Genomic DNA, 25,239 nt, shown 5'->3' on the forward strand with positions numbered 1-25,239 from the left:
GCTCGGGGTATGGAGATGAGCGCCTGTGCATCATGCTGATCTGAATAGTTAATGCGAAAAGAGAGAGAGAGAGTTGATGCTGGAATAGAGCAGCAGTGGCCCTTCGCTAAGTCTGGGTAATGGATGGAGAACGCCAGAGACAGTTATGCTAGAGTGCTGGGCTGATCGCTGGTTTGGGGCGATGAGCTTAACTCCTTGTCTCTGGATCGTGTCATAAAGAGGAAAAATACCCACTAGGTCCTCTCATAAATATGCTAAGAAGGAGGAATAAGGATCTAAATATGATTTTTATGAGTGACAGAGAGAGAGGGGGAGTGAGAGGGTACGCATCCATGGCAAAGTGCTTGGCAAACAAAGGAAGGGCAATATTTCAGTACATTTGCTGCCAATGTTGTTCTGTTTGAGGTGAGAGACTGCAATAACAACAGTAAATTCAGATCTGCTTGTGTCATTTAAATCCCCATAAAGGATGTTATTTATGCTGACGTTATGTCTTATCAGGGCAGACAAATACAATGTGAAACAGTAGCAGGAAATAACTCTGCTTTATTTAGGAGAAAATGCTAATTATCCTGCCCTGTGACAAAAATCATTAATATTAGAGAGATAAAATTTTGCTGGATTTATAATGCATTCCGCATAAATCCTTGGCCGTAAAATGATCGGAAAGGAATGTGAGCGGGTGGCACCGGGCGAAGTCGTCATTTGCTATCCGCTTACATGTTATTTCTATTTTGCGTCTCCCTTGGCTTCTCTCGCATCCCACGTCTGTGTTCTTAACAAGTGTCCAGAATGCATCGCGGGTGTCAGAATCTAGCACCGGTGGCCTCTGACCCCTGCTAATCTCCTCTCACTCCGGACGGGTCAACTCATAAAACTGAGTGACAGGATTTTTGCCAAGAAAAATGTTTGTGCATGTGGCTTCCCCTCTGGCTTATGTGAAGCATACAGTATCCATTTCTCGACAACAATTTATGAAGATCAAAATGAGATGGTGGCCCTTGTCACCTTAGGCGAGACGACTTTGTGATTATCTGATGCAAGACAAATGGTCCTACTGTTTATTAGAATAAGCAGCTTTATTATCTTCAGTAGTCTGAAAGCGCAATGTTCTTTATGTAGACCGTGGTGGTTTAGTTATTTATGTCTGAAAAATATAATGTAGATTTGCAGCACCTGTTATCAATGATAGTATTTTAGGGGAAGTGGTGGGAATGTCGATTGCGTGTGTTCAGTCTCTTTCTTCTCCTGTCGTTTTGTGCAGCCTCTGCGTTTGTCTCGGTTCCGGGCTGATGGCGAAATCCAGCACCTGTTGTGTGACACACATGTAGGATACCCTCCTCATGGCCTCAGTGTGTTGATCAGCAGTGAAGCTGGATATCTGTGGCAATTGTTACGTGACAGTATTAACGCAATTGATTCAAAGGCTTGAACAGAAGGGCCGTCATGTGATAACATCTGACATGGTAAAATATATGGCAGATATGGCATTTGGATGTGTGTGAAAGAAGAAAGACTGTGTGTGAGTGTGCATATATATAATATATTAAACATACGTGTGTGTGTGCGCAAACACACACACACACACACACACACACACACACACACACACACACACGTTTAATTTAAAACATTTCTAAATAAAAATGATATATTTAAAATAATTCTATCTAAAATCATTACCTGCACTAATATGTTTTTAAATTCATGAAATATAGTAAAATGTATAGAAGCCCATTTCTACAACATAGGGGAAAAGTCATGCTATGGTAAATCATTATGACATCATAAATCAAATTTATAAGATGCTAAATTATAATTATGAGAAAAGTCAAACCTACATGACCTCATAGTATTTCATCATTTTACACTTTAAAATTGTTGTCATAATTTTACTTTTAATGTCATAGTTATGGCTTTATTTCATAATTATGGTACAAGTCAAATGTATTGCTTTTTCTTAATTTTGAATGCCATAATGTTTGTTTCATTTCATGTTTATGAACTATGATTATAGTTATGACTATCAAATTTTGGACTTAAGTCATATTCAGACTTTTTAGCTCAGTATTGACTGTCATAATTTAGATGCATATTTTTTTCATCGGTATGACTTAGTCTCTCATATTTATGACGTTTTATCTCAACTGTGGCTGTCATTTTTTATTTTTTTTTACATTTTGTGTCATAACTTATGTCATTATGAATTTTCATAAACATTTATCCACGTATGATATTTTTCGTTATGTGTCAGAAATTGACTTCCTTAAGGAAGAAATTATTAAAGTGAATGCAGTTATTCCACCTTAATGTGAAAATACTGATTGTAAGAGCGGCTGATTCAGATTGATTTGTTAAGAATCAGAGTCAAAACTTGAATGAGAGAGGATCTCCCAGCTTGCTGGATCTCTCTCAGAGTGAGAAAGGTCTGTTCTGTGTCCCGAGGTTAATGGGGGTCAGTTGAAAAAATCACAGAAGTTGGGACTCCTGTTTGGGCAAACAGAGCAACAGAGATCTGTTTCAGTGACTCAGTCTAGACTGTGGCAGTTTGCCTTTCTCTTTTAGCCCATCTGGATGTTTGATCTGGTGTAAGCCGTCGACCTTGCTGTGCTTAAAACCCCTAAACCCAACAGCAAGGTCAATATGGCACAGTTCCTGCACCCACATTATCAGTCAGGACTAACCCTGAGGCCTCACCACAGCAGCTGATCCAACACCAAAAAACATAGAGAAAATCAGCTATACTGAAACTAACACCTTTTTATTATTCTTGTGCTTTCCAGAAATGCAAGGGAATTATTAAGGTTGTAGGGGCACATTAGTAGACACAATTCACTATTTAAAATGCCAAAGCTGAGCTGTTTCAGTGATCCTTCTAGATCTGTAGTTTAATATCTGAAGTCCATCAGTGTAAGGGCTTTGACCTCACAACATGATGTGTGACTCTGGTCTTAATACAGAATGAAATGAAAGTAATGGAAGAATTATTGTACCCAGGGAAAGGGTTTATGACAGATTAGATGACACATGTCAGGAGAAAGGCCTCTGGTGCTGAACTGAGGAACGTGGATGAATTCCTTTGACAAATTTGATGCAGTGCTTTTGTTTTTAAAGGCAAATTCTTTCTAAAAACTTGCCATGAATAAAAAATAAAAACAAAATAATTTTTTATTACTAATCACAAATGAAGTTTTGAGATATTTATGTTAGAAAATTTACAAAATATCTTCATATGATCTTTACTTAATATCCTAATGATTTTTGGCATAAAAGAAAAATCTACAAATTTGACCCATACAGTGTTTTTTTGGCTTTTGCTACAAATATCTCTGTGCAACTTAAGACTGGTTTTGTGATCCAGGGTCTCACATAAAATCACAGCTTCACAGAAAATGTTATTAGACTATTTTTTTTTCTTAAGTAAAATTGTTTCAAATTTAGATCATATGCTATTTTAAATCGTCTTCAAATGCAGACTTAATGAGACGTCTTCTATGCCTTTGAAGGAAATTATGGAATGTCTCGGAAGCTTTGCACTCATTAATTATATTCATGTGAAATGTCATCCATGGCCCCGTGGAAATTCTATAGACAAACAGAGGAAAAGGGGGTTCAATAAATTTGAGTTATCTGTGAGTAGGTATGAGAGAGGTGCAGTCACGCCTGTTAGAGATGTGGCAGGGTTGTGTTGCGCCCCGTGTTGGGTTAGGGTGTCGGCCCTGAGCCTCTTATAGAATTACAACAAAGGCAGCTAAAGGTCAAGCCTCTGTGGCAACACTGTGGCCACGCACAGGCCACTCTGATGGAAACCTGAGGTCATTTGAAAGGTGCACTGCCAAAATCTGTCCTGGTGGCTTTTTCCAGGGGAGTATTGCATGGGGGAAGTGGCCTGAATGCGTGAGTATTTGATACCGGACTGGAGTGTGTTTTTACTTTGTTATACTAAAGCTTTAAAGTAAAAAATCTATTGAAACCTACCTCATGCTGTGCAAAAGTAAAAGCTATCCTGTCTAACACTAATGTACAGAACTATATAATTGTTAAACATTATATTTAGTTTTTCTTTGGTCTTATTTCTCTTATTGCACCAAGTATACCAAAATAATGTTTCATTATGTCCTTGTCTTAAGGTATGAATGTATGATGTCATACTACTGAGAAATTTGCCATTTTGTCATTTTTGTGTAATTTTGTCATCTGGATTTTGAGCAGTTAGACGGATTGCCAATCAAGTTGAAAGTTCAAAATGTTTAAACTATTATAATTCTTATATTTATAAATATTTTTATTCAGCAAGGACACATCTAAGTGATTAAATAATGTTACAAAATATTTCTGTTTCAAAAAAATGCTGTTCTTTTGAGCTTAAATAAATATAAATTGTACTGTTTCCATGAAAAATATTAAGCAGTACAGCTGTTTTCAAAACTGATATTAATAAGAAATGTTTTTTTGAGCACCAAATCAGCAATGATTTCTGACACTGAAGACATTTGCCAACACAGGAATAAATTACATTTAAAGTATGTTCAAGTAAACACTAATTTTCACAACGTTACTGTTTTTACTGAGCATAAGAGACTTCTTTCAAAAATTAACCCCAGGCTTACACAATTACAATATATTTATTTGTTTGTGTTGTATGTCATTTCTGATTTGGTGACTTCATCAGGAGTGAAGCATGTATTAGTATCGCTTTAGGCAGTATGTCCAGGTGAAGTTCTGAGGAGCTCCTCCAGTGTTTTCCATGTATTGATAGGGAACACGACTTCAAGCAGGTTAAATGTTTGAGCCGTTTAATGAATGAAATCAGAAGGGTTCCAAAAACACATCTAGGAAAAAGACATTTAACCCACCAGCTTTTAGTGTTTGGTCTGTTCTAAAGTTCCTGGTGCGTGCTATTATAATTCTACACTGATTTAGTACATCTAATGAGAAGTTGCTGGGCGTAGCGCCTCTCAAATGATCAACCAGGGTGTCTGTTTAGGGTTGACATGAGCCTTGAGCTGTGCCCAGACTAAATTATAGTCCTGCACTACTTCTCTCTCGGCTGAGCGAATGCTGATTCAAGCAAAAATTCATGCTCACCTCACCATCTTTTGCTCATCCTCTGTTCTCCACTCCTCTTTTAAACCGGGCCAGAGGGAAAAATGCCTCCTCTTTCTCCTCACTCTTTACTTTTCTCTCCCTTACCCTCTGTTTTTTTTTGACTTTCTTATTTCCAAATGTACAAAAATTTTTGAACATGCAAACTTATTTTATTTCCATAACCTGACATATTTCTGACTGAAATGGTAATTCAAGATAAAAATAAAGCATGGGATTTGATTTGATTTGAGCAGTCATAAATTGATTGGATAGTAAAAAGTGGGAGTTAAACTTGTATTAATGATTTTTTTCATGTTTCTAAAAAAAAGAAAAAAGATGCTCACCAAGTCTGCATTTATTTTATCAAAAATACAGTAAAACAGCAATAATGTGAAATATTATAGTTTTTTTTATTATTTGAAATAATAAAATATTTCCGCAGCCATTATTCCAGTCTTTAGTGTCACATGGTCCTTTAGAAATCATTCTAATATGCTGTTTTTCTGCTCAAGAAACATTTCTCATTATTGTTCAAATCAGTTTTTGGCTGATTATTATTTTTGTGAAAAACATGATACACTACCATTCATAAATTTGTATAAGTAGCATAAACAATTAATACTTTTATTCTCAGAATATTATTCGCTAGTTGGGGGGGGGGGGGGGTGATAGAGAGCATAGGGATGGCATTGGCATGGGGGGGCCTGTGATCGCCTATTGGCCACCGGGACATTCCATTCAAGTAGTGGGCCGATCACCGAAACAAGGGAGACCTCAGATGTGACCCAGAATTGTTATACAGCTGTATCATATGAGAACGTTAAAGGTTCTGTAGTGATGCTGGCTGAAAACAGCCACGACAATGAGGTATATTGGAAAAACATAATAGGCTTGTTAATTCAGCAGCATAGTTTAACTTAAAGTTATCAACACTGTACAAATAGACGATGTCTAGACATAAATGTATTTATACATGTTACTGTTATTACATATTGGGGAATATTTTCATTTTATAGAAAGTGTTTTGTAGTTTATTCATGTTTCTTTTTTCTTTATTACTAATTGTATAGTTTATTACCTATTAATTATTTGAAAAACCATGTAACCATGATAATGAAGACCATGGTTTTACTTTTTGTGTTATATTAACAGATAAAGTTTAAGGAGTTTCACCCAAAAATGAAAATTGTCATCATTTACTCAACATCACGACATTTCAAACCTGTATGAATTTCTTTTTTTCTGTGGAACATGCTTTGAAAAATTCAGGATCTTTTTGTCCGTACAGTAGAAATCAAGGGTAACCAAAATTGTTTGGTAACATTTTATAAAATAAGCTGTTGTGTTCAATGGAAGAAAGACATTTGGAACGACGTGAGGGCGAAGAAGTGACAGAATTTATTAGCTGTAACTTTCCAGCAGTCTAGCTCAAAATCAGTGTCAAGTGCTTTTCTAACAAAAATTTATTAAGTTTGTTGCATTCATTAATATCTGTCAGTATTCGTTTTTGTCCTGTTTTATTTATTCATTTATGTACTCCAACTGAAGGCCCTATGACCCACCAACACATTCAGAGGGGAATTTGTGAATGGGCCTGATGTGGATTTTGTTGGATGGGCTCGATTTGTCCAGGGCCAAATTTGAACCCCAGTCCAGCCCCCACATCTGAATGCTATTTTTCATTTCACGGTCGCAACTCATACCCCGCATCCCACAGTTTACAAAGGCAATTTCTTTGTGAGCAATCAGGAACATGCATTTCAAAATTCTATGGTCAATTTTGATTCATGTTGACATTAACGCACTCAGGATTAGACCGTATCATAAGACCACGTTGTACATCACCCATGTAATCTGCGTCGCCTCATAGCACTGGCGTAAAGAAGACTGCAAGTTTTTGTCTTCTTTTTTTTTTTTTTTTTTTTTTGCCTGGAAAGGTTATGGTTAGATCTGAGCCTATTTATCTGCCGTCTCTCCCTGTCTACCCCCGCCTTCACGCCTCGCTCCAGGCCCAGCAGTTCTCCCAGCTCTTCTGGGGAAAGAATGATATACTGGCTAAATGAGCTTCTTTATCAATCCGCAGGAGCAGAGGGGAGGACGTCTGCCTCCTCAGCTTATGTCATCAATATCCTCTTATATAAATGTCAGCTGTACCATTTTACTCATCGCCATTTCCCACACTACTGATTACATTATCCTGTAATGGAGGGGCTCACATCTTCCTCTCTGGCCTCTCTCTTTCGCTTTTTCACACATGCACACGCACACCCTCTCTCTCTCTCTCTCTCTCTCTCTTTCCATCCATCCCTCTCTCTGCCTCCCAACGGTAGAGTGTCAATAGCCTGCCTCCATGAAACAAGTCAATTTTCTGCTGGCTTGGCAGCAGAATAAATCTCAGAGCTATCCAGAGCGCTAGAGATATTTATATTGAGAGCTTGCCTCTGTGTGTGCGTGTGTGAGAGAGAGCGAGAGAGCGAGTGTGTGATGGGAGTTTGTGTCCTTGGCTGAATGGGAGTGATTTCTTGCCTGTGCTTCAGCGCAAAGAGAGGGAGAAAGAGAGAAAGGGACAGAACAGAGAGATTGAAATAGAGATATGCCCAGCGGCTGGGGGAGGGTGGGAGGGACATGCAGTCGTTTCTCGTCAGGCCCTTAAAGCACGACTGGCAGTGATGACCAACCGCATTTGTTTTACTTGCTGCAGTTGAGGTGGCAGGAGGAGACTTATGTGCAGATGGATGCGGCTTTAAAGCTCAAGGGGCTCTCTCGCTCTTTCAGGGGAGTGGATATTGTGTTGGCCAGTGATTCATTACAAGCAGTTGAGCTGTGAAAAGGAAGAAGGGCCGAGCGCCAGCCTGGGCGGCCTCCTCTCGTCGCCTCGGAAAGACTCTCGCTAAAAAGTCACTCGACTGACATTTAACTACATCAGCTCAACGTCACATTTCAGATGAATTTCATTCATCAACCTTCCATCTGCGGGTGCGTGTCTAAGAGCTAAATGACTGTCCCATATTAATGCTCTCTGCTCCTCCATCTGCCTCTCTGCATTGCAGCTTTTCTGGATCATCTGTCCCTGTGTCACCTTTATCAGATATGAAGTTCTTCAGAAGCTGCTCTTATGCAGGAAGTCACTGTATGCATTTAGTGATGCTAAAAGAGGTTTTAACCCTAAGTATTGGAGTTTATTATGTGCTTGGGAGGCAGTTGGCTACTGTCTGCAGTGTTCACTAGAGGGCAGTAGAGTAGGCAGTGGTGTGACCAGTGGATCTCATGATTGAGTGATTAATCTAGTATGTCAGTGCTTGTTTTTACCTACAGTGTGTTTGTGTATTTGCATTTCACACTGTAATTACTTAGAGGTACTATGATGTATATAAAAGTGTGTGTGTGTGTGTGTGTATGTATGGGTTTAAAAGAAGTCTCTTCTGCTCACAAAGGCTATATTTATTTGATCCAAAATCCAGCAAGAACTGTAATATTGTGAAATACTTTTAACATTTTAAATAACTGTTTTCTATTTTAATATATTTTAAAATGTAATTTATTCCTGTGCTCAAAGCTGTATTTTCAGCATCATTACTCTAGTCTTCAGTGTCACATGATCCTTCAGAAATCATTCTAATATGCTGATTTGCTAAAGAAACATTTCTGCTTATTATCAATGTGGAAAACAGTTATGTATCCCAGTTGTGCACCCTTTTTTGTCTACCCCTTTTTGCATTTATTTATTTTTAATTGACTAGAAATGTCAATGAATTGCATTCATTTGAAATCGAAAGCTTTTATAACATTTTTGTAAAAAACGTTTGTGGTCAGTAAGATTTAGATTACATTTTATTTAGTGATTTTATTTTATTTATTTTTTTGATTCACCAGAATGAATCAAACTTTCCAAATACTACAGAAGAGAGAGAATTGTTTAGGATGGACCGTTTGACTAATAAATCGTAATTTCTGACGCGATGAGAGGGACAGGGATGTTTAGGACGAACTGATTCAATGGATTGAACCAGATTTTTTAACGCTATGTTTGATTATTCCCTTCGCTCACTGGTGTTGACAAACATCGAAAGTGTTTGTTTGCACTACTTTGTGAGTCTTTGGGAAAAGTAGCTAATTACTGAAAGAGCATTTTGTGAAAACATCCAATTACTGTGTTACACTGCTTAAATATAGTAGAGATAGTAGCATTGTAAGTTTTAAATATGGTCCCCTCCCACACACGTCTGCTTTAGTTTTATACAATTTCATATTTTATCTTACGAGAATACACTTATATATAGGCTACTTTTAATCTCTTTGACAATGAGAAATCGTTGCTGCGTTTATTATGCATTGCGGTGATAAGCTTTGACCTTTTCTTTCAATTATGCCGGGATCAAAGGTTGCAACCTCCCTTGCTTATTTTAGCCTCTGGTTTTCTTTTATTTTCAAATTGATTCAAGAAGAAAAGGTGGTCCGGGAAACTAACATGAAATCAATGAGAGACTGATGTGGTATTAACGCAGGCCGTTTTCGCCTCTGCTCTTGTGGTGTGGAGCAGCTAAACAGCTCAAAGCCAGCGAGAGCTCGACAGGCCAGAAATGTGACATTTTGAAATGTGCTCCAAGTAGCTGCAGACATCCAGTGTTTTATTTCAAATCAATGTTTAGCCTGGAACAGCCTGCTTAAGAGCTTTGACTGTTACGTTGCAATTTGTTTTCTTTGTGTTTCCATCTCTCGGATTCTGACACGTTGTTGGAAGTTTTAAAATATTTTATTTTGTTGCGCAATGTGAAACATTTATATGATTACACATTTATTATATGTGTATACCCTTCAAAAGTTTGGGGTCTAATTTGAAATTTATCAAAATTGGCTTTACAAAAGAGTCTTTACAATTTCAAATAAATCCTGTTCTTTTGAACTTTCTATTCATTTAAGATTCCTGAAAAAGATCAGTAGACGGATTTCATGAAAACATTAAGCAGAAACAGTTTTCAAAATTGATAACAATAAAAATTATTTCATTGGCACCAAATCAGCATATCAGCAGAAAATTTCCTGGTAATTTACTCACCCCCATGTCATCCAAGATGTTCAGGATATCAGCAATAATCATTCATAACATTTTTTTTTTAGCATTTTTATTTTCATTATTGATAAAAATAGAAAAGAATAAGAAATATAAAGAAATACATTTAATTTATTTGTTTATGATACAACAACATCATGAGTACATATTGAACATATAACAAACATCAAAGCATTTCAAGGGATCAGCACACTTGTGTAAGTTTGCCTTTTGAAAAATAGTCATGTGACATACAGCCAAGTATGGTGACCCATACTCAGAATTCGTGCTCTGCATTTAACCCATCCAAAGTACACACACACACACACCGTGAACACACACCCGGATCATCGGGCTTCCATTTATGCTGAGGCACCCGGGGAGCTGTTTGGGGTTCGGTGCTTTGCAGAAGGACACCTCAGTCTTGGTATTGCCAGCCCGAGACTCAAACCCATAACCTTAGGGTTAGGAGTCAAACTCTCTAACACATTTTCTAATATAAATCAAGTTAACTGAAATATCAAACAAAAATATGATTGCATGGGTTTGATTGCACTTTGGGTTGTTTTGAACAAAACATCTGCTGTGTGTATAAATATGATATCAAACTTTACAATACATTTAATGCAATTTAGTTTCATCAGCAACAATGTGACCATTCATATGTTTTAAACAGATACAAAAAAAAATATTAAAATAATAAAATCACACTTTAATGCTTGGTTTTAAACAAAATGTTCAAATCAAAGCACATTCAGAGAGTTTTTATTGTTGTGGTTGATAGCCAGTGGAATCGAGTGTAAATCAAATGAGTACGTGACTGACAATGAAAACAGTTCACTGGGTTTAGGTTTGTTAACCAAGGAGAATGCTTCGTTGGTCCTGTGGGCATGTTAAAATTCATGACTCTTCTGATTTTTATTCATAAGGCCCAACCTTGATGAAGCTGTCAGGGCTGGAAGACACACGAGGGGTTAGACGTACGCTTTCAAACACGCGTGACCTCACGCTGATGAGCCTAATTCACACATCCTCAAGGCCTTTCCCCTGAGCCCACCAATCACAATACCCTCCCACTTGACCTGCGACCCTCCACGGGGGTCTCCCATTGGCTGTGTAGTGAAAGGAAAGAGGGAGACGTCCCTGCTGCTCATCTCCATCACAATGGCGGCATATGTTTGTGGGCATTTGAGCGCATGGAGCTGGCAGAGTCCATATTAGACTGACGACAGAGACCAGGTGCCTACACCCCACACACTCAGAGACGAAAGAGAAAGTCAACACTGTTACTAACACTTCTTCTCTGATTTATAACCAAAACCGCTGGAGCTGGTCTATCGGTTTAGCACACAGAAAGAGCTCTCTGTATGCGTGTTTAGTGGGCAGGCTGGTGTAAACTTTGATGGGATCATATGCACTTTGGCATTGTGTTCTATGGAGTTGGAGCTGTTGATTGATTATGGACTGTGAGATAGTTATATCACTGAGTGTGTCTGGGTTACAGGATTTCACTCGGTGCCCCGTGCAAACAGCTTACTGCTGATTAAACATTGATTTTCCTCGGCACCCTCTCACCCTGATAAATAGAGCATTAAGAGGGCTCCACAAATAATAACATTGTGGAATAATATAATTTGTTATATCTGGGGAACCACAATGCTTTGAGTAATATCTTGGACTATTGAATTTTGATAATCTTGCATAGTGCAAGGGAAGGTTATTATCGCCTACAGTCTGCAGACATATCCTTACCATATTTTAATGAAATATATTATATTTTCTGCAGGTTTCCTTATGAACAGCCACAGAGGTGAGGTGGAAGGGGGGTAAAGGCTAGTTTAGCTTGCAGAGCAGGCTCTATCATGGTAAGTGAACTCCGCCTAATTACTATTCAATAAACTCCAGTTAAATTAACAGCTCAATAGGCAACAACATCTGCTGTATGAGGCAGGCCAGTGAGTCGTACGTCTTCCCAAGTCTTTCTCTTTCTCTTTTCCCTCTCCGTCTCACGTTGTCTCACCAGCAGACGATTTAGTGAATCACTCTCATCTGCCTTTTGTTTTCTTTTTCACTATGTATGTGGCATTGTGTGTATATATTTAAATATTGTATATATGTATATAGATATTAATATGGTGCTCAGCGATTACCTTTTTGAGAGCACCGACATTCGTTGTGCCTGACATTTTCCGCTTTAATATACACTACTGTTCAAAAGTTTGGGGTCATATTTTTTATTTTATTTTTTATTATTCCCGGAAGGTGACAAAAGTGACATTTATAATATTATTCCTTAAACTGTTTTGAACAGTGATAATATTAAGAAAGAGTTCTTGAGCACCAAATCAGCATTTTAGAATAATTTCTAAAAGGATCATGTGACACTGAAGACTGGATTGACGGCTGATTAAAATTCAGCTTTGCCATCACATTTGAAAATGTATTAAAATAGAAAACACTTATTTTAAATTGTTCTAATATTTGCACAATATGAAATAGTTTTTACTGTATTTATCTAATAAATGTGCATAAGTGACTTGACTTAAAAGTATTACGGAACCCAAACTTTCGAATTTTGAATCCAAAGTTCAACTTCAAGAGCCCACTATATTTTCAGATGCATTTAAGCCACTTCAACACTGTACAGTTCATTCTATCAGTTCATTTTTTATGTGTTCCTTGGGTTGGCGTTTTGACATTACTAATGCCATGATCCACCAGTACCCCTTTTTAAAATAGTTTTTCAACAAAATATTGTACTGGAATTATTCATGCAGAATAAAAATAAAAAGAAAAATACATTTTCTTTATGTTCTTACAAGGTTGTGGTTTTATAAGTAATATTTAATGAATTATGATGACTTTTTTTTTTTTTTTTTTTTTACTGATCAGGAGTAATAATACCCACAGCTTCATTTTCACATTCAAAACTTGTGCAGAACAGTAATTACGTTAAGACCAGGTAGAGTGCCGTGATACGTTTAGGTACTTCGAAGAAGAACTGTATAATTCAGCACTTTTCCAGTCTGTCATCTGAGAGCAAAGGCTGTCCGGCTGTCTGTCGGTGAAAGATTAGTTGCTCGGCTCACACGGTCTCCGCTCTGCTGTCACAAAGGGCCAGGCAGCTGCCATACCCATCCAGGGGCATCACTCACCACTAATGAACATATCAGTCCAGTCCAAGCACGCTCCCAGACGCTCTTCACGCAGCCATGAAGAAGAGAGGTGAGGAAAGGCTAACCGAGTTAACCGTTCTCAAGCGGCTTGGACGGAGAAGACAGATTGAGGATGATGCAAATGGGTTGGTGGTTTTTTGTGTGCACACGTGTGTGGGTGTGAAAATGATCAGTGTGTTTTGAAATGGCAAACCGCGCAGCAAGGCCAGGCCCCAGCGCTCATTTCTCATCTTTCTCTCACCTGTTCCACACTGCAGAGCTCACAGCATTGATCCAGACACACCCGGCTCCTCGCCATCCATCATAAGACCAACGCTCCCCTCACGCTGCTCAAGGTCCACGCGTCCTCCTTTCCGCATTTAGCCACCCAGGTAAAGATATTCATCAGGCCTTTTATCCTCCTCTCTCCCTCCAGTAGTCTCTCTCTCTCATGGAGAAGACACTTGCAGCCATATTAATGTAACGCAGCAGCCACTGGGAGGATAACAAGACCCCTAGTACCTGCGCGAGACAGAGAAGGGGAAATAAAGGGAGAAAGTCTATGTGTGTGTGAGAGAGATCTACAAACACACACTGACATAAAGAGGTCATCTCATAAATCTTTAGTAGATAGGGTGATGCTGTATGAGTGAGCTGTGAATGGGGCTTCAAAGCCCAAGTCACCAGGGTCAACGGATCAGGAGAAAGAAAAATAGAGAGAGGGATCCGTAGACATCGCCGCATACTTTATCTCTACTTCAGCTATAGTTATATTGGTCCTGCAGGTCATCCCTTGTGGTTAAATCAGGAAAGAAACTTGTTTTAATTAATCCTGTAAAAAGGCCAGGGCTAATTATAACAGGTGAAGGATGGCTTTCTCTTTTTCTTCTCTCTCTCTGCGCTGCACATCAGTCTCTTTGCACACTCCTCTTCACCTGTGATTGATAGAGGACTCACTCCCAGAGCCTACAGATTTCCCATGCCTCCAGAATCGTGTTGTTGTTTTTAGAGCAAGTGTATTTTTGTTCTGTTTTGTGCCTAAAGACTGGAATACAATACATAACATTTGCCCAGATTTTGGCCCTGAGTTAACGCTAGTTGCCATAAGTCATAGCCTGTAGATTTCTTGCAGTTGGAGTTGACAAACTGTGATGAGCACAAACTCTTTTACTTCACTTCAGACCAATTCCATCCAGTAAGATTTTTTTCATTTGTAATGTGTCTTTATAGCAATGAGTCACATGTTTCTGTTTAGGAGGAACTCCGTTAGCATGTATTTGACCCCTAGTTGTGTAGTGTACATTATACCCAGTTTCCTCTGTAACCAAGTTACAGTGGTTTTTTAATCTGTTTGGATTTTAAAAGTCATTTAGTGTAGTTTTAAGATGGTAATTTTGCATGAGCATGTCAAGTGGTGGTACCACAAATCAAATCACAAAATACAGTAAATTGAAATGTCCTAAAAAAATCATGTATAAATAAAAAAATAGCATGTATAAATGTAATTAAAACCATATTGGAATATGTCTAGAGTACATAACAATACATTAAACTTAATTTTGTCTTGCAGCAAGGTTTAATGTTTAACGAGTGTTAAATATAATACTACAAATCTTTATTTAAATATCTACTTAAGTGTCATCATTATGAACTAAAGTATTTAATTTACACTAAATTATTAGTTTTAAACAGGGTTTTCTATTTTAACATGTAATGTATTCCTGTGATAGCAAAGCCGAATTTTCAGCAGCCATTACTCAAGTTTTTAGTGTCAAGTGATCCTTCAGAAATTATTTTAATATGCTGCTTTAGAGTTCAAGAAACATGTCTTCCTTTTATCAGTGTTGAAAACAGTTGTGCCCCTTTTGCCACTGTTTAAAATGTTATCTGTTTTTATTTCATGAATAGAAAATTAAAAAGAACAGCATTTATTTGAAATGTGAATCTTTTGTAACATTGTAAATGACATATGATTGTGTGTATACAGTGTGTGTGTGTGTGTGTGTGTGTATATGTATATATATATATATACATACATACATACATACTATATACATATAGATATAGATATAGAAAGTGCTTTCACCTTCTTATATTCTACTTCTTGCTATGAATTTTCTTTTGATTTTCCTATCCTGAATATGTTGTATTATATTTAGTTATTTGTCCCTTTACGGGCCTACGACCCAGCAGTTAAGAACCGCTACTGTAAGAGAACTCACAAATCTTTTCCTCTCTTTACTTTTGGGTACAAGTATTGAATAAAAGCTGTATAGTTATTTTACTACAGGGTTGTCAGTTGGGTGCCACAGATTAAACCATAATGAGTTAAGCAGCCCAAAGGATAAGAGCTTCTGTTGTGCTTCCCTCACGTTTGTTGTGTTTGTGTTCATTTACTTTTGGCAATGCTGTTGGTAACGCAGGTGAAGCATGACATGTTCATTTGGATGAAAAAAAAAAGCAGCATTCACAGCTGGGGAAGAATATTTGTGTCCTGTTGTCAGCAGGCATTTGTTAATAGGGCCACTTCACTCTCTTTGCTTATGGAAGTGTTAACTGCACACCCAAATTAGCTCTGATGAGCAGACGCAGCCTAACGTGACTGATACATCTCCGCCGGCCGTCGGTTTTAATTCTGTAATGAAGAGTATAAAATTATTGAGTATGATTACAAACTAAGATTGAAATTATCATATTGAATTGCCATTTGAGCTTGAATATCAATTTTTATTGGATAATGAGCAAAATAGTGTTTTCTTTCTCTTAATTATGATATTTTTGTTTAAGTTTATTGAGAATATTTGTGCTCTTGGCTTGGGTATGATTGGATGAGTTACCACATGTCCCATGCTACAAAATCCAGATGCTTCTTATAGACGTTGCTGTTATGATAATTCTCGTAGCATTTTGATGCATCTGAATGTTTTACATACAGTAAGTCAATGTGTGGTAGTGGATGTCTTTAATAAGGCCATCAGGGGCAGAGGGATGGGTCATCGCTCTCTCTCCTGTCTGCCGCAGGAGGCTGCTCAGTGGCAGAGGCTGGGCTTGTGCCATGGCAGCTTTCCTCAGGTGCTGACCTGACACACTTTGTCCTCCCAATATCTTTTTTCCGACAGGGATCTATTTCTCATGTCTGCCACAGAACTTCTCCAGGCTGTGGCATTAGAAAGGGGTCTGTCAGAAAGTGAGAGGCGATAAGTGTGCTGTGTCTGACTATGAGCTACTTGTTATCTATGTCCCCTCTTTCCTCCACAGGACTATCAGCTAGATGCTTGATGGATGCCCATGGAGGCCATGCTTGGATTTAATTCTGTACAAACGTCAAGCATATTGGCAGCATATTTAGTTATGATCGACACCTGGATAAAAATCAGGCTTGATTTTTAGAACATATTTAAGTCTTATGATTTACTACAGTTTTTTATATATATATATTTTTTTAATTACAAATACATGAAATTCCACAAACATCCAATTAGATTTTTTTTGTAAATAATATTAATCAGTAATGGCTTTAAAACTACTCTTCATATTTAATTTTTGCATAGACTTATGAAACATAAAACACTCTCACAGCAATTGGTTGTTATTTTACATTTTAGTGAATTGGTGGCAAATTTATATGAATTTGTGTGAGCTCAGAATACATTTTAAACACACTCATGCTTGCTTTTTTCTATAAATCATAAATTATATATAAATCAGTCTGACACACCCTGAGGAAGGCCGAAGGCCAAAATGCATCAGTGCGCAGAGTTTTAGGAATTTTTTATGTTTATTGAGATGGACAGAATGTAAATAAAGGCTTTTTTTTTTTTTTTTACTCTTTTGGACCAGAAGACATGCCTTGGATTCTATTTTGTAAAAGTTGTTTTAAATTCACCCAAAGAGCACCTTCTGGGATTAGGGAAGGTCTTTAATCAGCAAGTAGTGTTCAGGATGTCTCCTACGACCTGATATTTTTCTCTCTTTGAGAGAAACATCAGTTTGGTTTATAAACAAATCGCTGTTGTAACCAATGTGGTTTGAAGGACAGACGTGCAACGAAGTTCCTACGTTTTCAGGAAACATCCGTAAATAACTACATGTAGTTAGTTTCTCCAACAGTGCTTTGTACTGTAGTAGTTAAGCACCAAGTTACCCCCATGGTTTAGCAGACGCACCCTAGATCGGTTTTCTGTACCAAATCAACTAATTCAATGAAAAGATTAGACTCAAAATACCAATTCATTTACACATATGTGGCACATGAGATGGTCAACGTTTGTAATGCTTTTTGAAGCTGTGGTCCTCATTAATTTTGAGTGCATAGAAAAGAACGACCAGAACAGTCTTCAGTTTCTACAGTTAACACTGCCTGATACGACCTCATTAGAAGGTACATGATGCTCTGATGGATGTCAAAAAGATTACATCACTGTTTTTGAGACTCCCTCGGTCCTCTCACGTTCTCACTTTTGTTTAGTTCTGCTAACTTCTGCTTCATTCTCCCAGATGGTCTGGTATAACTAAATGATCATTGTCTTCTTTACTTCCAGTCTTCATGTTTTCAAGTAGGCAATGTTTTTTCCAAAGATCTTATTTGATCATAATTCATTCAGAGAGTTACTTTTGACATAGATATTGTGTCTGAAGTTAATAATCTTATCCTTGAAGTGAAAAGTTTTTCCACTTTCCTGTTCTTACCCTTTATGGGTAATGGGTCCTTTTAAGCATGGCTCTGCACTTAATCCTCACTCATTTTGTTTTAACAGTCAAAGCCCAGTCCTGCAATTAGACTGAAATGTCACCAGGCTCTGTGCATTCATGCCTTACTCTTGATACCCTCCACAGACCCTCACAGTTCCTCCGCTTTAAGCATGCATCCTCTTTTCAAATGGACCACATGCAGGCCTTTACTCTGGTGTCACCCAGATCCTGTGCCAGCTCTACATCTATTACTCACCTAATTGATGTAGAGGCCTGTGTGCTGTGCTGCCGCCCTGCAGATTAACCAGACAGAATTATTTTCGCTGCAGCCATTGCGATCCATAGAGCATCTCGGTCTAGTATTACATTACTCTGAACTGCCCCAGAAGGCATGCAGGGAAAAACGGGCATCCATGGTGTTAGGAGCATGATATGGACTTCAGCCAAAAAAACAGTGTGGTATTTGGGGCTGTCCTGAAGAGCTTGCAATGAACACAATCATTCCTGTTAAGTTTCATTAGATAATGATAAGCAGGGGTTCATTTTTTGTTGGTTATGAATTTCTGATTTCTGTTGAGGGATTTTTCTTCTTAATAAAAATGCTTTACTCTCAATTTGCACTGTTGAGACATGAAATAGGAGTGACTATATCAAAATATCTTAATCATATTAGACTGACCTTGCAAAAAATAAAATAAAATAAAAAATCAGGACAGGTAATTTACATTAGGATGACAGGACATTTGGTGCCAATGCTGTGCTTGCCAAATGTTAATCCACCTTTGTTGGGAAGCAATCCATGCTACTGTTGATAATAATAGATACAGGGCCTGGTTAGCATGATTCATGCTCATGCCTCATCTTTCAACACATTATGATGTTGTTGATCTCAGGAATGCTGATATTCATTTATTGCAAGAATGTCACATTCAATATATTTGGTTTACAGTCCTATTTTTGTCCATATCAAAATGTTTTTAACCACACTGCAAAGCAAAAATGTGTGAAAAAACTCTTATTTCTCTCAGATGAGTTATTACTCACTTATAGTATTTTTGAGTAATTATAAATATGAACGCATTAACTAATTTTTGTCTGCTATTTTCAGTAGCAGCCTAACTCAGAAGCTCTCCCGAACATGAAATAAGCAACAGTTAATTTCTCAGCTAAAATCATATGAGTTTAAGACAACTGTATGTTGGAGTTTTGCGACTGGCCAGTCTTTTAATGTGACGCTTTGAAAATGTGACGTTTATTGCATCTGTGGCGAATTATAGTATAATTACAAGTGAAAAAAATGTACATTGTTCAGTGGTTTAAAATTATTAGCTATTGGTAGTATATTGCTAGTGGTAGCTATTAAGAAAGGACAAACGATCAAACTCAAATTTAGCTCAGATTTAATTTTAACTGTATTATTATTATTATTATTATTATTATTCGAGTAGATGTTTTAGTCGTTCCACCGTGCCAGTAAAATTAATAAAAGATTAAAGTTGTCTACTGAGTTAAAACGGTTGGCAAATTTTATGCCGGAAAAGGGATACATTTTGAGGAATACGAGATAAAATCGAGTTGTCAAATAAAACATTTCTCTCTTGGAAAATGAATAAGGGCCTTTCAGTTTAGACAGTATCCCATGAAAACTTAATATATCTATCTTACCAGATGTGTGGGCAGATCATTTACAATCCCCAGAAAGGTCATGTGAATGAAAGTTAGTGAAAAGATCCGATATTGCCTGTGAAACCGGAGCTCTCGTGTTCGGAAGCGGGGAATAAATTATGGAATAAAACTGTCCAGACAGACGTTCACTGGAGTAAGTGACAAATCTATCTGAGTCATTAGACAAGCAGAATACTCACAGAGCCCGTGTAGACAACGAAAAATGACTTATGACAATACATATTTTGGTTCAGTCCTTCAGACATGGACAATCCCGTTTAAGTTGCCTGCAAATTCCTTCTACAACCAGGTGAATTGAAAAAACACAATTATAAGTGTTACACAATATGAAGCCAACGGCAGTAGGCTATGTAACGCTTCTTCGACTGAATTGGACCGGATGCTATTAATCTCTAGAATATTACTTTGATTTAATTGTGATCCTAAACAATTTAATATAATAATAATAATAATATTAAATTGTCATTAAATAAAAGTAGTCTGCGCAGAATGTAGCCTATTGCATCTTAAAATAAACTTTTGCATTTGTATGAATTCAGTAGTGGTATCTTCCATGGCATTTCATTGCGTCATCTGCTTACGCAGGCGTCCTGCTCACTGTAGGCAACACTAAATGATCATGTCACACAGGCGTAACCACCTGCCTCTGTATCCTTTTATGGTGCTTTTTCTTTTTCGATGAACTCTTAATTAGTTTGAATTTATTCAAATATGCTGGTTTTGTTGTTGTTGTTGATTTACTCGGTTATTTTTTGTGGTTTTATAAAATGTTAATTAGCCTATGCTGTTTTTGCCGAATTCTAAATGTCCGTATAATCGCTACAAATTAAAACTAATATTACGTATATTAGATAGAATTGGTTTAATATGAAGAATTGCTGTTATAGCTACTTTATTATTTTTTTAATCTAACTTAATACGAAGATTTAAATAACTTAATATAAGATTTAAACAAATCACTTACAAAGCGTCAAAAAGGAAAACTTTCTCTGGTGAAGCTATAAACGCACCGTTTTGTCACGCTGTAGATCAGCCTTTATCCGCCATACACGGCTGTTCTCCGATGTCCCTCGCGGTGAGCTTCAGCCTTATTCTGCCAATTTAACCCAGGCCTCGTTACGCTAAAGTGCACGACGATAACAACGCAGAAACAATCATTAGACGCTTTATCCAATACACTAATTACAGGAAATACATACGCGCTACAAATATAGATTATATATAGCCTACATAATTAAATGTATTTATTATGGCTATTATCTTAAAATTGTTTAACATCTTTTAGTTTAAATTATGTGCATATCTGTAAGTTTACCCTCGTTCTGCGTAAATCGACGAAAAATAGTTCCCATAATGCCAAAAATACCGAGAATTGAACAGCAGGCGATTTTTTGAGATGAAATATCTTACTGCTGATGTGAGCTGGCCCTTTGCGCTTGAATTATGGCAAAGAAGATTTGGTGCAGCTGAAGGGGACGATCTCTCTCCCTCCCTCCCTCTCTCTTTCTCTACAGTACACACACACACACACACACACACACACACACACTTTGTTCTATCCACAAGTATTATCAGCCATGATATACTACCTGATTCTAAAATACATTTATTGAGCAAAATAAATAGAACATACAATTTTTAAGCAAACCTGTTTTTAGTTTAATATACCATTTTACTTGCAAACATCGACAACTTGTGCTGGATATGTTCTTGTATTTAATTTTACTTAAAATATTTTACAAAAATAAAAATAGAGACCGTGTTTCTGTTATAATATCATGGTACAAATGTGTAAATAAGAACGAACAGAATATCGACAAATCATTAATTTGTAGTAAAAAGTGGGAGCGTTAAGTATTGTAATCCGGCTGAGCTCCTCCTCCCGGCCATGCCCTCTAATTAACGGGGCTCCTTTCCTGCTAAAGTCTGCATCGGACTGCAACATAGTCAAAGAGCAAGAGGGAGAGAGAAAGAGAGAGAGTGGGGAGGGAGAGAGAGAAAAGTGCCACTGGATGTAATTGATTATCTTGCTATCAAGAATAACTTGTTAGTAATAGTCAATTCTGGCTGATTTTGAGGCTGACTGTTTCCACTGAAGCATCAGAGATTGTCAGGCTGCTTCTCACTGAAGCACAACCGTTATCCAGGAGCCGAGGACAGCAGACGAGGATTTTTAAAGAAAGACTTAAAGTTTTCCAGCCCTGCGGCAAAAGCAACAACATGCTGCTGATCGACTAGCCTGTATCTAATTCCACGGATTTGGGCATTTCTTCTCATTCAAGTTGCTCTGTGTTTATCAATAGTTTTTATAAACTGAGCTCTTCTGCATTGTGCGAATTCGAAAAGAAAGAAGAAGAAAAATCCCAAACTCTAGAATATTCTCAAAACAAGCTAAAAAGACAAATAATGACCTCCAAAGAAGACGCAAAAGGCGCCTCGGTTGAGGATCGGAGGCGCAGTCCGTTGGACCATCTTCCTCCACCTGCTAACTCAAACAAGCCCCTCACTCCGTTCAGCATAGAGGATATTTTAAACAAACCTTCTGTCAAACGAAGTTACACCATTTGCGGCACGGCGCACCTGCTTTCCTCCGGTGAGAAGCACTCATCCACGGGCCATCCCCTCTCCAACCGCGCGCTGCTCTCCCAGACATCTCCGCTGTGCGCCCTGGAGGAACTCGCCAGCAAAACCTTCAAGGGACTGGAAGTCAGTGTTCTACAAGCGGCAGAAGGTAAACACAAGGCCCGTTGTGTGTGCAAAATTTAATTTGTTAAATAAAATAAATACAATTTGTAAGGTTGCTATTCTTGAAAAATTATATACATAATCTTTTATATATAAACGTTTTCAACAACGTGAAACTTGTTATTGTCTTATTGTTTTTAACGCTGTTTTATTGTTACAATTATATCGAATATGTTTGTTAAAGCAACTTAAATCACAAAAATATCTGGATTGATTTTGTGCACATGCAATCAAAATAAATAGCTGAAATAATTATCCACGTGCATTAAAAAAATACATATGTGTGCAAGTTCAATTAAATATATGGATCGTTTATGCTAGTATTCCTGTTTTCGGGCCTATGTGATTTTGCCATTTGAAACTGTACTGTTAATATTCCCGAAGACGTTGCTTTTACAAACGACAGTAATCTAATATTCACTGTTTTTGTATTAATATTAAATGGGCCGTATTGTACCACGCGTTAAAGTAAAGTAGCAGGCTGAATGCATTTTAATATCGCTGCATTATTTTTGTTTGTTCTAGGAAGAGACGGCATGACCCTCTTCGGTCAGAGGAATACCCCTAAAAAGCGGAGAAAGTCGAGAACAGCTTTTACCAATCACCAAATTTACGAACTGGAGAAAAGATTTCTCTATCAGAAATATCTGTCTCCCGCTGATCGGGATCAGATCGCTCAGCAGCTCGGGCTCACGAATGCTCAAGTCATCACCTGGTTCCAGAACCGTCGAGCCAAGCTCAAAAGAGACCTGGAGGAGATGAAAGCGGACGTGGAGTCGGCCAAATCAGTAGGTTCTGTACCTTTTGAGAAAATCGCCAAACTGGCAGAGCTAGAAAAAAGCGTCAATGGCACTCTCGGAGAGTCAGTGACCAAGTCTCCATCAAGATCTAACCACGAGCACGAGGGCACCAACAAACTCCACATGTCACCATCATCACCGTTTACAGACCACACAACGAGCAAAGAGTGCTCAGAGGATGAAGACGAGGAAATTGATGTCGATGACTGACTTTCATTGAACAGCATCGGTATTATTTACCTTTCCCCCCTTGAGATGGTCCTCTGAAACCATAGAGTTGAAAGTGCCATTAATGCACCAAATGTATTAAATGACTTGTATTAAAAGCAAATATAAAAAGGAAAAAAAGAAAAAAAAAATCAAAGCAAGCATGGGACAGTTTCTTCAGATCTATTTATGCAGTGGCAGTATTGTAATCTTTTAGCCTATTCGTTTATAGCTGAAGAGCAATAAGTACCTTGATAATATTTCAGTCAGATATAAACACACACTCGCGCGCGCGCACTGAAAGCACGATTGTCCACGCAGAACTTTTTTTTTTTACCCTGTTCTGAGTAAGTTGAATGCATGTTTTATTTTGTTTCACGAAATTATTTTAGTTAAAAATGGCTGCAGATCTGATATAGAAATCTCAAAATATCCGAATCTTAACTCACGCGCAGCCCCCCTTGCGTGTCCCTATTATGCCTTTTGGCCTATGACGAAATCGTTTGATAAAAGAGTGTATTATAGAACATTTCCTACAAAAGTTATCACAGGAAAAAGATCGACTCTTCTGATTAAATCTGGATTGTCACATTTTAATATATTTCTTATGGTTTGTATGCCTGTAAGTGCCTTTTTAAGCCAGGAAACCATTTAAACCAAGTGTACAAAGTGTAATGTATTTAAAATGAAATAAAATGTCTTTCTCTAAAATTTTGACGTTAGTCTGATAGTTTTATTTATCGTTTTGGAAATAAGCAATCGAGGTAATATAAACAAAACATAGCTTGTGTAAAAGTGATTTTTTTTCCCTGCAGTGTTTTGTTTATCTTATAGCCTACTTTTATTTCCTGCACCAACACTCTTTAAAAATGCATTGAATGTGTTTTAGATTTAACATTTTACGCTTTTGATTTTCAAAATGGCATAACATGTTTTCCTGTCCCCACGATGTTTTTCAATATTCACAATGGATGTGTGTGAGAAACAGAAATCTGGATTGATGAATGCGCGCATAAAGGATGCCCAAAAACGCCGGGTTTTTGGCCCGTTTCTCCGCGGTTGAAAGACGCTATTTCCTTGCAAAGCGAAGAGAGGCAGTCATTTCTAGCGTAAGGCGTGAAAACTGGGGACAAATGAGCAGTCTCCCCTGATGTGACAAGCTACAATGAAGCATGCTCTGCCTCCCGCGGCTCTCAATACGGAGACAAGCGTGTCCCACCGAACAAAAAGGACACAAACGTTTGGAGGCCATATGGTTTTTGAATTTTCCTCACAATTTTCAGACAATTTGATGGATTGAGCAGGCCTTCTTTTTAAAGTGTTTCGCTCAGTTTTCACAAAGGCAATAATGCGCACAGGGGCGAGGGCATCTGGGCCTATTAATGTCCCCTCTATTCTCTCTTTTCACTCGGCTGTTTTAAACAAGTCTATGAATTACAATGATACTGACTCGTCTTGTTAAGAGGTTGTCTTCTGCCTTTGTTTGTTTGAGTGTTTGGCTTAAAATAATAAAGTTACCATTTTGGCTACACGTAAAAGCAGAACATATGGCTGGAGTGATACTATTTCTGAAATTAGATTTAAAAAAAAATCAACACGCGGTTCGATCGGCTTCTTCTACTTCCTTTTTTGGCAGTTTCATTTGGGAATTTTTGTTTTCTTTGGAAGATGTGTTATTTAGACACATTTGTATGTTTGTATGTTGTATGGTATATGTTGTTTATATGCATTCTTTTTTTTTTTTGATTGAACTGTTAAAAAATATTTTTGTATTCAAATTGTATTTTAAATATTTCGTAGCAGTGTATATCAATTA

The 25,239-nt window shown here is 37.6% G+C and overlaps 1 protein-coding gene across 1 annotated transcript; it reads left to right on the forward strand.

Annotated features, from left to right (window-relative positions):
- Window positions 1–21,544: 21,544 nt before the first annotated feature.
- Window positions 21,545–24,960, forward strand: LOC113056838 (transcription factor LBX1-like). Its single transcript, XM_026223737.1, has 2 exons — window positions 21,545–22,402; window positions 22,942–24,960. The coding sequence occupies exons 1-2, from the start codon at window positions 22,078–22,080 to the stop codon at window positions 23,424–23,426; spliced, it is 810 nt and encodes a 269-aa protein (XP_026079522.1). The 5' UTR covers window positions 21,545–22,077; the 3' UTR covers window positions 23,427–24,960.
- Window positions 24,961–25,239: the final 279 nt, after the last annotated feature.

This window comes from Carassius auratus, chromosome 38 (genome assembly GCF_003368295.1).
Source record: "Carassius auratus strain Wakin chromosome 38, ASM336829v1, whole genome shotgun sequence".
In the NCBI taxonomy this organism is placed as follows: Eukaryota; Metazoa; Chordata; class Actinopteri; order Cypriniformes; family Cyprinidae; genus Carassius; species Carassius auratus.

Coding starts and splice junctions, on each gene's coding strand:
- LOC113056838 (XM_026223737.1), top strand. CDS start 22,078: ATGACCTCCAAAGAAGACGCAAAAGGCGCCTCGGTTGAGGATCGGAGG. Junction 22,403..22,941: donor TGTTCTACAAGCGGCAGAAG/GTAAACACAAGG, acceptor TGTTTGTTCTAG/GAAGAGACGGCATGACCCTC.